Genomic DNA, 15,017 nt, shown 5'->3' on the forward strand with positions numbered 1-15,017 from the left:
TGTCCTCCTGCTCTTTGTATCTCCCTTTCTCTTTCACTCATCTTTCTCTTTTACCCCCCCATCTGTCACTTTCATCCCATTCCTCTTTTCACTTTTCCTTTTTTTCTCAGTCACTCTTTGCTTGTTATGCCTTTCCCATCATGTATCTTTATTTATCTTCTTTTTTAATTTCTGATGTATCCTTTCTTTGTCCTCCCTCTTTTCAGTTTTATTACTTGAAAAGATTGAGAATGATGACATTGGGAGGAAGACCTTGAAGATCACAGATTTTGGCCTGGCCAGGGAGTGGCACAAAACCACAAAAATGTCAGCTGCAGGCACCTACTCCTGGATGGCCCCTGAGGTCATCAAGTCATCCCTCTTCTCCAAAGGCAGTGACGTCTGGGGGTACGACAAACAATGCACCACACACAGATCCAGAAAAATGAAATATCTACTCTCACTCGTTTGTCTGACATTATTTTCTGTTAAATATTCCTTCCTTCACCAGCTATGGTGTCTTGCTGTGGGAGTTGTTAACAGGAGAGGTGCCATACCGTGGGATAGACGGCCTGGCTGTTGCTTATGGTGTGGCAGTCAATAAGTTAACTCTACCAATCCCCTCCACCTGCCCTGAACCCTTCGCCAAGCTCATGGAAGGTAAATTAACAGACAAAAACATACCACTTTATAAAAGATCGTTTAAAGATTGTTTTTTGTCAGTCAGACTGCATTAGAGTCACAGGATGAAACGGAAGCTTACAAAAAATGTATTGTATCTTCAGTCTCAGCTAAATAACATGACAAGCAAAGCCTTTTCTCCTAAACCTTTCTGTTTCTATGGCTAATGGTAATGCACATAAATGTAACTGTACATGCAGGGATTTTGACTTAAAGTAAAATTCTGCTTCACATAAAGCTTTCCACTCAGTAATTACTTTGCATTAGACAATGTGTGTGTGGTAGTGGGTGTAATACAGACTCTCCATTACAGATTTTGTGGCGATAATATATAAAAATATTATCGTCTTACACATCTTAATTTTTCCATTGCAGTAATTACATGAATTGCTAAGTTCTTCTTTTAACAGGTTTTGACTCCCAAAGCATAGATGGAACAATACATTGATACATTGGTGACTTATTATTCATTTGTCAATCTATACATTGTAATGTGTGTGTCCAGAGTGCTGGGACCAGGACCCCCACGTACGTCCCTCTTTCTCCTGCATCCTGGAGCAGCTGTCTGCCATCGAGGAGGCGGTGATGGCTACAATGCCTCAGGACTCTTTCCACAGCATGCAGGACGACTGGCGTGTGGAGATCCAGGAGATGTTTGATGAGCTCAGGACCAAAGAGAAGGTTGGGCCAGTGATAAGACACAGAAACACACAAAAATATAAACATCCATATATGGAGCCACTGACATGACACTTTACACACAATATGAGGGCTGGCTGATAGTTGGATGCATAAAATATATCTTTTGTTTTCTCCTGACTCCCCACTGTCTCACACAGTGTGGGAAGTTGGAAACCTGGCATTCAGTATATGTAACAGACCTCCTATCCTTGTTCTATTCTCTGCTCTTTTATTTTTTAGTCATGATACATGTTGACTAATCTATTATAGAGATTAGATGCCAAATCATTTGGGACTGCTTTAACGGACTAAAAGGTATAAATGGTTACTTTGAGTGGACAAGCTAATCGCGCGTTTAACAAAACAAAGTCATTAATGCTGAGTTGCTTTAGCGTACTTCCCCTTGTTAAGACCTTAATCTGCTTCCTGCACAAGTCTCCCATCGCTGGCTTAAAGAGGAGGGTTAATTAGTGTTTGTAGAAACAGCAGGATCAGCACACAGAGCTGGGTTAACGAATGGTGAACTGAATGACACAGAGACTGAAGACTCCACAGGTGTCGTTTTTTGTTTTCAGAGACTTAATTTGTGCCGTACATTAAATTATTATTTTCCTTTGTTTTATATGTTGATATATACACTGCCTGGCCAAAAAAATGCCTCCTGGATTTAAATAACCAAAGAGGTAAGAGCCTTCCATTGGAAAATTACTGCAGTGATTAATATGTTTCAGCTGACATTAAGTTATTTAACCCTAACTGATGCAGTGAGTAGCTTCTCATTTCTTAAACAACCGTGTCAGAAGACATATCCAGTGGTCATGGAAAAGATGTTACCTTGTTTCTGAAGGGTCAAATTATTGTCCTGAATCAAGCAAAGAAAACAATTAAGGAGACTGCTGAAAAAAATTGGGTTAAGAACTGTCCAACACATTATCAAAACCTGGAAGGATAGTGGTGAGCCATCATCTTCAAGGATGAAATGTGGTTGGAAAAAAATCTTGAATGATTGTGACTTAAACGTTTGGTGAAGTCAAATCGTAAAAAATCAACAGCAGAACTCATGGTATGATATGTTTAATAGTGAGAGTAAGAGGATTTCCACATGCACAGTGTGAAGAGAACTCAAGGGATTGGGACTGAACAGCTGTGTAGCCTTAAGGAAACCACTTATCAGTGAGGCTAATCGGAAAAAAAGACTTTAGTTTGCTAGGGAGCATAAAAATTGGACTCTGGAGCAATGGAAAAAAGTCATGTGGTCTGATGAGTCCAGATTTACCCTGTTCCAGAGTGATGGGCGCATCAGGGTGAGAAGAGAGGTGGATGAAGTGATGCACCCATCATGCCTAGTGCCTACCGTACAACCCTGTGGTTGCTTCAGTTAGTCAAGTTGAGGTTCAGCAAGATTATGTGCCCAAAACATGAGGTCTGCTCACTACCTGAATATACTGAATGGGCAGGTTTTTCCATCAGTGACTTTTTCTTCTCTGATGGCACAGGCATATTCCAAGATGACAATGCCAGGATTCATTGGGCTCAAATTGTGAAAGAGTGGTTCAGGGAGCATGGCACATCATTTTCACACATGGATTAGAAGGCTTTGCACAGTGGTCTGACTCTCCCATCATCAATACAAGATCTTGGTGACAAATCGCATAAGCTTATTGAAATGATGCTATGGTGACTTTTTTTTTTCTTTCTGGTCGGGCAGTGTATATCTACCTGACTCTAATTTATCAGTTATACAAAACTATGTTTTTTAATATGTACCCTTGTGGGTTGTAACATTCAGTTATCATGTTAATCATTCAAACACTCAACTGATATTATCTGCAGCTGTCTCACTGCAACACAACCCTGTAAAGTTTGCTTTATAGTTTGATTTCATGAATCATGAGAAGAAAAAATATGCATCTTTGGGCATTACCTAACATTTTCCCATCACACATTTCATAAGATTACTTGCAGAATTAGCCCCTTCATCAGCAGATTTCCTGTAAACATCCCTCAGTAATCTGTGTCTAGGTGGGTGGTTGAAGGGGCTTGACTGTAAAGCTGCTTTATGGAAGTCATCCAGTAAGGATTATTATTACTCAGCTGAGAGCAATTAAAGAGAAAAAGTGGGAATGAAGAAAGCTAAACAGTCCTGTCTCCTCCCATGGCTTACTCCACGTTAAACAGCCTGAAACAGCAGGCAGTAATCTCCTGAAACCAACTTGTTTGAGACAGAGTTATCTAACTCACAGCTAATACTCCTGTTGTCTTACAGATCTATGTACAAGAGCTTCTCTCTTGTTTTAAGGGAATGAGGAGATGTATTTCCACCTATTTGTCTTTCTGCAATGCATTTTCTCTGTCTTAAAACAGCATAGTGTCTAATATCTAACAAATCCATGTGTAAACATTAGGAGGAATATTTACCCCTTAGGGGACAGTTCTGGCCCACAGGCCATATGTTTGACACCCCTGTTATAAATGTTTGTCTGCTAATTTCAAGAGTACTCCACAGACTCAGCACTGCACACCGGTAACACTGTCAGACTCGCAAAGGACAGATAATGTTAAAAAATGTATAACAAATTACAGCAGTAGGTTTTTGTCAAAATCTGGCACCTACATTACCCACAATGTAACTTGACAGGTGGTTGTTCAGTCTGAGTTTTTGGTGTATTATGCTGGTAGCAGCTAATGTAGCCTCGAGCTGTAAGCCTCAAGCAGAGATGAGGACTTGAGCAACAGACTTTTTAAACTCCACACCCCCAGATTCTCACCACTCCCACTGGAACCACAAAAGATGTTACACTTTTGTCACATATGTAATAGAACTCCCCAAATCTGTGGAGTTCCCCTTCAAGAGAAAATATTTTTAAGAGTGTCCATGTACTTCTATCTCGTCAGTCTGCTCTACCTGAAACAGGCCTCAATGGAGCAGAAGATGGTCTGTCACATTCTCTAAACAAATATTTGTCTACCTCTACTCACCTAATGTTGAAGTTCAATTCCAGATGACGCAAACTGATGCACATCATCCTTGAGCAAAAAAATCTTAGAAGAGAAGACTGTCTGCCAGTTTAAACATGAATGTGCTTTAATACCCGGTTCTTCCAGGAGCTACGTTCCAGAGAAGAGGAGCTGACACGGGCTGCCCTTCAGCAGAAGTCTCAGGAGGAGCTGCTGAAGCGTCGGGAGCAGCAGCTAGCGGAGCGGGAGATCAATGTGCTGGAGAGAGAGCTCAACATCCTCATTTTCCAGCTCAACAAAGACAAGCCCAATGTGAAGAAGAGAAAAGGCAAATTCAAACGTTCCCGCCTCAAACTGAAGGATGGAAACCGCATCAGCCTGCCTTCAGGTGAGCAAAGGTCTTCAACATAGTTATCTTGTGTGAGTGGTGGGGAAATAAATCTACTGTGACCGACCTTGAGATGGAAATTACAGGTAGTTAATGTGAGATGTTCACTAACTAAAGCAGTGCCCAGTAGGTTCCCTGCATAAGTAAATAGCATTTTCATGCTCCTTTGATTAGGTGACAGTATAGTTGACTGTGCCTCATCCCTTGTCGGAGACAGTCTACTGTATATCTCTGTTTTCTAGTGTACAGTCTGATTTAGCCCCTAAACAGCAATAATTTGTAAGGAAATACTTAAACTATTACTAAAAAAATATGTGCCACTCTGAGTGTCTTGTTCCAATGGTTGTATCTTCCCATAAAAAATGTTGAAAAACTGGACAAATTTGTGTTTTCCCCTATCAAATGGCCAATTCTGTAATAAAGACTGAATAAACAAAGTTTTTTATTGTCTCGTGCATACACTGGAATATGCAACACCGCTAATTCATGTAAGTCATACCCAGAATACTATGTACACCATACTAATGTCTTTTCAAATACAATAAAAAAGTGCAAAAGGTGACCAATTTCTTTAATTTTCCAGGTCAGAATTTCAGACATTTATATCTACATTTACATTTATATTAACACCCATACAACCAAATCAAACAACTACTCCGATGTTTGATCATAAAGCAGAATATTTCAGAGATTTGTTAAGTTCCTAAAAAAAATGTCACTGAAAGCATCATAGTATGTACAGAAGTATGTGTGCTCATGTGCTCTAGTTTGTTGTTTGTACCTGTGGTGCAGTATTTGCATAGTGTTGGACATTTTATGAAGTATACATGTTGCTGTGTAATCTCTGCAACTGTAATGATGTAATCCACCTGTCTATGTGTGCATGTGGCATTTTGCAGACTTCCAGCATAAGATAACTGTGCAGGCATCACCTTCCATGGACAAGAGGCGAAGCCTTCATAGCACCAGCTCCTCTCCTCCCAGCAGTCCCACACTCATTCCCCGGCTACGAGCCATTCAGCGTAAGTTCAGCTTTTTGTTTTTTCATGTTTAAGTTCTCCTCTGTGCAAGGTCTGATTGTGTCCTCCACATCTGTGTCAGTATTCTTTTGGCTATGAGGATTCTGAAGAAATCACATCATCTCTCTGATAGTTTGGGAACATGGGACAGTGTCATTCACAATGACGAGCTGTTGGAACAAAAGCTCCAGAGCCATGAGCAGTCAGCCAGTTGTTTGAACAGTTTGATAATGTTGTTAGTCACGCACCAACACCCTTGCAATAACTGGTACAAATTCCTCCTGAGCATTTCATGGTAGATCCTGGTATTCAGATAGAGGGCACAGACTGTTGCTTGAAATCACTGCATTTGTTGTGTTGTTTTTTTAATATAGACCCAACTATTTTTTGTCTTATCAGATGCTTTGAGTTACAAGATTACTTACATGGTTCTAAGAGGGAGATTTGTTGTCACAGCCTGTATATATTCCTCTCACACTTGATTAGTGAACAAGCCTTTCAATATGGATTCATTCCATGCATAGAAAAACACATTTCTACAGGAATTATGAAAAAAAAAATATTTTAACAACCATAAGATTTTTATTGTCCCAGAGAACATTTTGTTTTTCGTCTGTTTTACATACAGATACATGCAATGTAGACAATATACCTGTGGACATGAAGACATAAGAACACACATACATTCATGTCCTTACATATGTATATACCCACATGTACTTTTAAATTACAGTAATACATCTCAGCTAGGCCTGTGATGTAGCTGAGAAGTCTATCACAATAGTTAAGTTTCATATCGGTAAATCAATAATTATTGATCATGTAGGTCATGATTGGTGACATGTTGTATACCCAAAAGGGTGGAAGCAGCCAAAGTGATCAAATAAGTTTGTTGTATCACTGGTCTTAGTTGGGAAGTTATTCCTATAGTTCGCACATAATGCTGCTCTGGTAGTTGTCCATTCATCCAGCTGAGGGGTCAGTCACGGTAGCAGTAGGTGGAGCATGAGGTCCCTCTGTCCAGCAATGTTTTCCAGCTCCACTGCCCCAGGAGCGGAGGTGTTGAGAAGTTGTGTATGATACGCTGTTCATAAGCCAAGGCAGGAACACACTTGGGGTCTGTCTGTTAAATGATTGACTGTGTCACTTGTATCATTATCATGGGATATGACAATCCACTTATGAGCCAGTGTGTAGTTGTTATGTGCTTTCATGGTGGTTTGCATTTAAGTGAAAATGTCAAACATTTCATTGAACTACTTTCTTATTGCTGTTGATGACGTGTCTATCGCCAAAGCAGGCCTTTCATTTTAAGGTTAAATGTTCTGTTTCATAGCAGGTGCAAGTTAGGAACATGCCAACTCCAGTACTTGTTTCATAACGCTCATGTTGGTCAGAGGTAACATGAATGTTTCCCTCCTCAGTGACGTCCCATATGCGGAGGGACAGTTTGCATGTTTACCAACAGGATGTTGATCTGACCAGCGAGCTCACAACCTATTGTGGGTGCAGGAGGAAAGGCAAGCAATTGGTTACCCACATGCAGTGTGGGTGTGACTAACAGCACCAAGCGCTGCATGCGATGTTTTGCTAACTTTGGCAGTTGAAAGGGTTTGATGCCTGGCTTCCTGTCAGTGGAAATTTTTTGTGCTGACTGGGAAAGTTTTCCTGATGTGTGGATTATAACAAGACTTTGGTGTTTGCTGCTGGTTAAAACTGTTTCACAGTTACTCAACTTAACCTGAAAACAAACAAGTAAGTGATGAGGTTTTTTGTCACAGACCTGGGCCAGTCTGCTGCTTACATTTGTTTTCCAGTCATCTCATGTTATGTGGCTTGAAATGAATAATTGGTGCTATAAAAAAACACATATTAGTAGTAGTGTTCAACACATTTTCCTAATTGTGAGAGTTCTGGCCTTAGTCTGTTGCTCTGACACCTTTGGTGCATACTGCCCTCTCTTCCACCCCCATAACAATTTCACAATGACTAACGCACACCTGTAAGACGCCTTTAATAACAGCAACTTTTTGGGTTTTGCTTTCTGCTTTTGGGCACTTTGATTTTACATTGGTGGAAGTTAATACATATTGCTATTTTTGAGCATGAAAAGGTTCAAGGTGCAGGAAGTGATTCTGGGGAAAGACAGTTGATGGTTGAGTCTCATTCCCAAAACATCAGTATTGATGACTCAACAATCAACTATATTATCAGCCTGTGATTGGCAAAAGTCTCCTGTCACGAGCTAGATTTTCTGAAGCTAAAAGATTGTCAGGAGCAGAAGTCTAATTTTCTCTCAGACCACTTGAACTACATTATGCATATTATGGAACTTTGGCCCAAAAGATCCCAAAAACTTGAAATTTTCACTCTGAATCTTCCCAAATCAAACTTGTTAATATAAGTAAAGGCTTATATCCATCCAGCTCAGAATGGCCTTAAAATCAGTTTTTAATAAAGAAAATTCATGAGTTATTTAGACTTTTTAACAAGTCTTTGACTACAAACTTGGAGAGAGAAACAATATAAAAATAATAGCCCACCTATTGAAGAGAGAGATTACTCCTGGGATTTTACAGATGACACGACAGCTTTAATAGTTTCACTAACATGTCCACACCAGATCGTCTGTCATGGCAGAGAAAAGCTTGCTGCAGTTGTTTGAGTCTGTGGTAACACTTGTGGTCACTGTGTCAACAGTCACTCAAGATGAGAGCAACCGTACATGGGGCCGCAGCTCCCTCTTCAGGCCAGAGGAGTTTGATGATGTGAAAAAGGGAATCAAGAAGAAAGGAAGGACCTGGGGCCCCAGTTCAGTACAGAGCAAAGAAAGGCCTGCTGCTGCTGAAAGGTAGAGTTTATGCACACACACGGATAAACACAGAAAAAAGCAAGCTTGACAACTATACCATCTGTGTGTGTTCCTAAACAACAAAAGCACATACTCATGTTGAAGTGTTGATGTCTTTTTGACTCATCTCTATGTATTATACAATAACATAGAACATAAATATAATATACTACAAAAACACTGCACACTTATACTTAATTTCAAAAATAATTTCAATACATTTATTGTATATTTTCTGTTGCAGTTGGTTAATTCTAGATAGGTATCTGTTTGTAAGCCTCTCTGAATGATCACAGTTGGCTTACAAGAAGAACTCTGAAATGATCTGTTAGCTGTTTTTAGCTACATTACTTTGTGGAACTGTAACAGAGACCTAATTTGATACTCACAAGTAATTTAAAGATACTCAGTCAACAGCACCATGAGTACCTTGAGTATTTAGGATTAGTTATATCTGATCAGGACCTTTAAAGAACACTGTTGGAATTGTAAACAATAAACTTTGTTCTTCATTTGTCTTTCTAAACCTGTGAGGACCCTTGTTGTCACAAAGGCTAACCTCAACCCAATTCTCTCTGTAACCTCAAAACCAAGCCTTAACGTTCAAACAGTCGTTTGAAGTAGGTTTAAAACTGAAATTCAACCTCACAAAGATAGAATACAAACCCACAGACACAGACAGTCTGTTTCATGTTTTCTTGTCTGTGGTTTTCAGAGTGCGTCCTCTGTCAGATGGCAGTAACCCCTGGTCCACCAGCCTGGTCAAGTCCCAGAAGTCTGTCCCCCTCGCCGCCCTGTTTGCAGATCAAGGTGAACTGAAAATCCATTTTGATGTTGTATGTTTTTAAAATGTGAATTTCTAAAGAGAAAGTGTAGTTACTGTGGAAATGTGCTCAGCATTTTTGTTGACATTTTGTCTAAAGTGACTTAATAACCCTCTGTTTTGCTGAACAGGCTTTAAAAGTTTTTTGAGTGCTTGTTTACGTGTGAGATTTAAAATAAGGTTTAATGACCTCAACTTTATCTTTCAGTTTTAAGTGATTTGTTGTCAAGTGGCATTCGGTCATTTTATCATAATGTCTGATTTCTACTTCTATATTTTCAGCAGGGGCCGGTAAAGATGAGGCGTTCCCCCAGGAATGTCTTGACAGCAGCTCCAAGCCAAAGCAGCTGAAGTTCCCCAACCAGGTGTACATTGATCTACCTCTGTGGAGGGACGAGCAGCAGCCTCAGAGCCCTGGTGGGCATTGTGGGCTGGGAGATGCCGGGGTCGGGCCTGGAAGTCAGGCAGGCCTACCAGAATCCACGGAAGACCCCTACACCACCACATCCACCTCGTCCACCTCCACTACCCCACAGCTCACCCCCACCAATAGCCTGAAGCGGACATCAGCTCGACGCAAGACTGACTCTGTGCTGTACGGCTGCGGCTCGCTGCTGGCCTCAGTCGTGCTCGGTTATGACATCAGGGAGGCTCTCAAAAACTCTGCCCCTGGGGACGATTGCGAGCCCCAGCGTGAGGAGAAGGAGAAGAAAAAGAAGGAGGGCCTGTTTCAACGTGCAACCCGGTTCCGCCGCAGCACCTCACCGCCAAGCAGTCGCTCCCGCAAAGACGAGGCATCGTCAACCCACACATCCACCCAACCTGTTAATCTCCTCTCCATGTCAGCCATTATGGAATGCAACTCCACCAAGTGTCTCCTACAGTCTGAGGCGGAGGTGTCGGAGTCTAGCCCCGGGAAGCTTGAGCTTGTGACTGTCAATCATTACACAGAGCCATCCAGACCCGGCCCAGTAGCGTCTACAGAGGGGCAGAGTAACAGGACTGCAGCTAACACACAGACACCAGTGCAAACCCAAAGCCAGCCACCAGAGCAGAGCAACCACAACACAGGAACACGTCTACGCAGAAAGAAGTACACCACCAACCACAACAGTAAGTAAAGGGGTACAAGGGAAGTAAGCATGCATATATGGTCTGATTCCTTTTTTTTCTTAACTCATATTTAACCAGGATAATCCCAGTGAGATTAAAAATGTCTTTATCAAGGGAGAACTGGCCAAGACAGAAGCATAAATAAGGTCACAAACAACAATAACCACAATAAACATAGGATATATCCTGATGTGTCAACATAGTTAAAAAGCCTTTTCACATTAACAAGAACCAACCAGTTCTTTCACCACTGTACTCATAAGGGCTGTAACACCAGACAGCGAGATCGAGTTCAGTTTTTTAGTTCTTTTTGCAGGCTGTCTCAAGTTGGGGGAGGAGAGCACAGGAAGGTTTGCTCTCCCAGTTCCATCCATACACTTGAAACACAATGTAACTCTAAGTAATCTCAGCTTTTTAAGAATATGATGAACCTAGCAGGCATAGGACAGAACCTTGTGGTACACCATTACAAATATACCATTACAGTTGTTCCAAAAATGTATCTTCTCTGTTTCCAGCCAATGGCCCGCCCACTCTGCCTCCTCCAGCCACACAGAAGAAGCAGGAGAAGGAGAAGGATGGAGCATCAGAGAAGTCCTCCGGTGGGGAAGCCTTCTCCAGACCACGGCCAGTGTCGTTCCGGGCCAAACCCCACGCCTGGGCCCTGCTGCGAGGACGCAACAAGAGCTACTCCCTGGGCCACTACTCCGGAGAGAAGACGGCACAAAACCTAAACGTGATGCTGTCCTCAGAGGTGGGGATGGGCTGCTCCCTGCTGGACATGGACACAGAGGGCCAGAAACGGGACTGCACTGTGCCGCTCTGCCGCATTCAGAGCTCCCCGGCGCGGCCCTCCGTCTTTGAGCTGGAGAAAGAGTTCCTCTCTTGAAAAGTGTGCTGTGGTCGTAGTTGATCCCATACAATCTCGAGTGTTCCAGAACATACAGACAGAAATTTTGGCCTAAAACTCCTGGAGGGTTTAGAACCAGGCTGCCTTTTTTTCCTCTGTTTTTTTAAAGTTCTATAACATAGAACCCAGCCTTAGTTCTAGAACATAGTGATGTCAGTGTTCTAGAGCGTTACCAAGTCTGAGACTTCTAGGAGACATCTGTGTCACAGAAGTTCTAGAATGTGCACCCTCATCTCAGTGTGAGAAATGCCTTACACACTGCCTTGTCTCATTCTAGAACACACACACACACACACACACATACACTTACACATAGTTCTGAAACCTGGGCAGAACATTCCAGAGCTCAGTCAGCAGCTCTTCCTCTCATCCCTCGGTGCTCGACTGCCACCTTTGTTCACTCATCTCTCTCCTTCTCCCTTTGTTACCCTCTTCCTTTCTCGTTCTGTCGGTGCAGCTAAACGTTGACCGCTGCTGCAGCTTTTGCAACACAATACCCTCACCTTTTTATTTATATATATATTTTTATAGGTAATTTAATATGAAGAGACTTGACCTTACCTTAGCAACCAGCAGGACATACATTCCATGTCAGTTTTAAAGTTGTGCGATCACGCTTTTAGATTTTTTTTTTTTTTTGACTTGAGAATCATGCATGCATGTACCCTTAAAATGTTGAACAAAAAAAATTAATTATGCCTTGTCTGTAAATATTTCTTTTTATTCATTATCAGCCTAATGCTGGCAGTTGTTTTTTATTGCATTTATGCTGTTTTATGACTGTTTTACAAGTCAGCGATGCTGCAGTACAGTTTGTGTTCTGGGGACAGGTTACACACTGGATCATAGCAGGGATGCAATTGCGTTTTCCTCCCAGTATGCTCTGAAGATTTTAGAAATGCAGGTAGAAAAACACTGGAGGTCCCACAAAGCAAACATGGAATCTTTTCACTTAAAAGTTGGATCAAATTCTAAATGACCATTGTCGTCATGTGTTGCTAATATGGATTTTTCTAAGAGTATTTATAGAAATGTTTTTTGGTTACTATTTTCTACACTCAGCACACTGCAGCAGGTTAGGGGGACCACTTCAGCCACACATGTTAATGTCAGGAAAAGCTGCTCCAAATTAACTAATGTGTAATCTAATAATCCCCCTAAATGACAGCTGATTGGCTTGAACTGTAATGACACAGCATAATTTCAGATTTAATTTGTGGAAGGATTACTACGCAGCCTGGGAAAATTAGAGCCTGACCGGTTTTGGGGCTCTCAGGTAGATCTGGAGACACTGGAGGACAGAATTTGACGAAAGGGAGTGAAGACACCATTTACTTTTCTTTATCATAGAGCTAGTTGAAGTGCCTCCTCAGGACTAACAAAGGGCTTATTATCCTGTTTGTCTATCAAGTTTTTCTCCAGATCTCTGTGAACTTAGCAGCGTGGAGGTCTGACTATGCAGGATATACACTATACATACTTCCATGGTCACTCCCAGGCCCTCTCGCTAAACATTGAACAAATTAAAACATCCATTCTTAATTGTTTACTGATGATCATATTCCCCCAACGTTTTTTTCGCTGTCTTACTTCAGTCTTTGAGAAGATCATTAGAAAATGTCCACCTTTTAAAGGACAAAACAAGGGCTCATTCACAGCAATGATACGAATTCCCAAATGGTGTAAATATAATTGTGATTCCTGATACGTATATCACTGTGGCATCTTATGATGATTTAGAATGTGAAGTATCCCATGTTCTGTATTGTATGACCACTGACTGTCAAGCCAACACTGTAAAGGCCTTACTAATCATCAAGCTGTTAAAGGTGCAGTTTACAAGCCAAGACATTGCTGGATTTACCCATTTATGAGTTAAGGGTAATCTGTAAATACCATAATGCACTGGTTCTGTACATTCCCCTTAAAATATTGTATTTCAGTTTGAAGCTGAAGGCTGCAGTTTGTTGTCAACAGTCACAAAACATTGTTCACAACTGGTTACCAAAAAGATTTAGTCTATTAAAGTTATAAATAAATAAACATTCCACTACATTTGACAAACTGCAGCAAGGATATTTGTGATACCAGTTATTAATATGGTGCATTCAGGCTTCCTCTGGCTATGGGACCAAATTCAAGTCTACCAGCACTAAGGCTTCTCTGTCTTCAGGACCAAAACCACTAAATGAACTAGCTGCTAGTGAGGAGTTCTTACAAAGAAAACTACTCTGTATGAAAACTTCTCCAACAACCATAGAGGCGCAGTGCGGCGCTGTTGCTATAAGACCCATCACCTTCTGATCAAATAACGAGACTTCCTTTAAATCATTGAACATCTCTGTCACTTTGCATGTGTCAGATTTATCTTTGAGTACATCTGTTTCTGTGAATGGTTTTTGTTATCATTACAGTATTGGTTATTTTACACCTAATTGATCAAGAGTATCAAGTTTATCAACATTTTGAATAAAGTCAAAATCAAGACTAATGTTGCCTTTTTGTTTTTATTTTCAGGCTCAGTTACAAGTATTTGGTGCTCTTTTCTCTTAAATATAAAGCAATGGGGGGAAAAATATTAAAATTAGTTACATAAAGTAAAAGCAGCAATACCACAAGGTAAAATACTTGCAATGCAATAGTTCCTGTTATTGATATATATGACATTATTAGTTTATCAGTAGCGATGCATCAATGTGCATGTATCATTGTCACTGTTGAAGCTAGTTTCTGCAATTTGTTTGCTTGTGAATACAAAATATCTCACAGTAGATAAAATAATGTATAAAAGAAGTTATTCAACTCTTAAATAACATTTGATGTCAGCAGTGTTAAGGTTAAGCCTAATGATATTCAATATTTTTCTTAATGTCAATAAATAATGAAAATATCTTTATTTTTGTCCAAAACGCATCAATGATCTACACCACTGCACTTGGTAACATGCTGCTTCATTACCATAAACATTGGCATCATAGTTTGTTTTGAGTTATTCCCACATTCACTATTCTGCTGCCAGAAATACAAGCTAGTGCACCAAATGTGTATTCATCCACAGCTGAAAATAGTCCCCAAGAAATGCATTATCTTTCCCTGTTTTTGTGCAGTCGATTAAAAACTACAGTGCCCTGTTTTTTTTTAGAAAATATTTGAGAATGAAACTATATTTGTTGGCTGTATTGAGTCTTCAGAAGGAACCAGTGGGTACCACAGACATGGCAGGGAAGTCAGAAAGCATTAACAAACAGTATGAATAAAACATTTATGTCCTTTCATAGGACTGGTTCACAATAAGAAACATAGAATAAGACTATCCTTATATTACATTTCAACACAGTAAATAAAGGTTAACCTACACCTATGAGACAGAATTAACCAGTATAAACAGTGTCTTTGGCTTTTAGCCTAAATCAAAAGATGGAACTGGAACATGTCATTCATGTATTTCTGCACAAATGAACCTCTGGTGCTTTTCTCTGCTCACAGTAAACAGACAAAGATGTTGAGATAAAATAAAATAAGATTAAAAAAAATAATTTAAGTGGTTAAGTAGAAAGCTGAACAAGATATTAGTGTTTTTAGTATCTGTGATTCACTGATGTCACATGTAAATT

The 15,017-nt window shown here is 40.5% G+C and overlaps 1 protein-coding gene across 3 annotated transcripts in view; it reads left to right on the top strand.

The window, feature by feature from the left end:
* The window catches only part of map3k21 (mitogen-activated protein kinase kinase kinase 21), a 29,564-nt gene extending 16,855 nt beyond the window's left edge, over positions 1-12,709 (top strand). Inside the window, exons 2-11 of one of the 3 annotated variants that reach the window (XM_084735490.1) lie at positions 207-387; positions 491-639; positions 1,166-1,341; positions 4,447-4,687; positions 5,587-5,709; positions 7,131-7,226; positions 8,407-8,557; positions 9,273-9,367; positions 9,663-10,493; positions 11,012-12,709. In XM_084735490.1, the coding sequence (XP_084591616.1) occupies positions 207-387; positions 491-639; positions 1,166-1,341; positions 4,447-4,687; positions 5,587-5,709; positions 7,131-7,226; positions 8,407-8,557; positions 9,273-9,367; positions 9,663-10,493; positions 11,012-11,382 (2,414 nt within the window). In that variant the 3' untranslated portion in view covers positions 11,383-12,709. The remainder of the gene's footprint in view (positions 1-206; positions 388-490; positions 640-1,165; positions 1,342-4,446; positions 4,688-5,586; positions 5,710-7,130; positions 7,227-8,406; positions 8,558-9,272; positions 9,368-9,662; positions 10,494-11,011) is intronic. The other 2 variants (XM_084735487.1, XM_084735489.1) reach the window with 2 other exon arrangements.
* The last annotated feature ends 2,308 nt before the right edge of the window (positions 12,710-15,017 follow it).

The sequence above is a fragment of the Lutjanus erythropterus genome, chromosome 14, assembly GCF_056507025.1.
Source record: "Lutjanus erythropterus isolate fLutEry1 chromosome 14, fLutEry1.hap2, whole genome shotgun sequence".
NCBI classification, from domain to species: Eukaryota; Metazoa; Chordata; class Actinopteri; order Lutjaniformes; family Lutjanidae; genus Lutjanus; species Lutjanus erythropterus.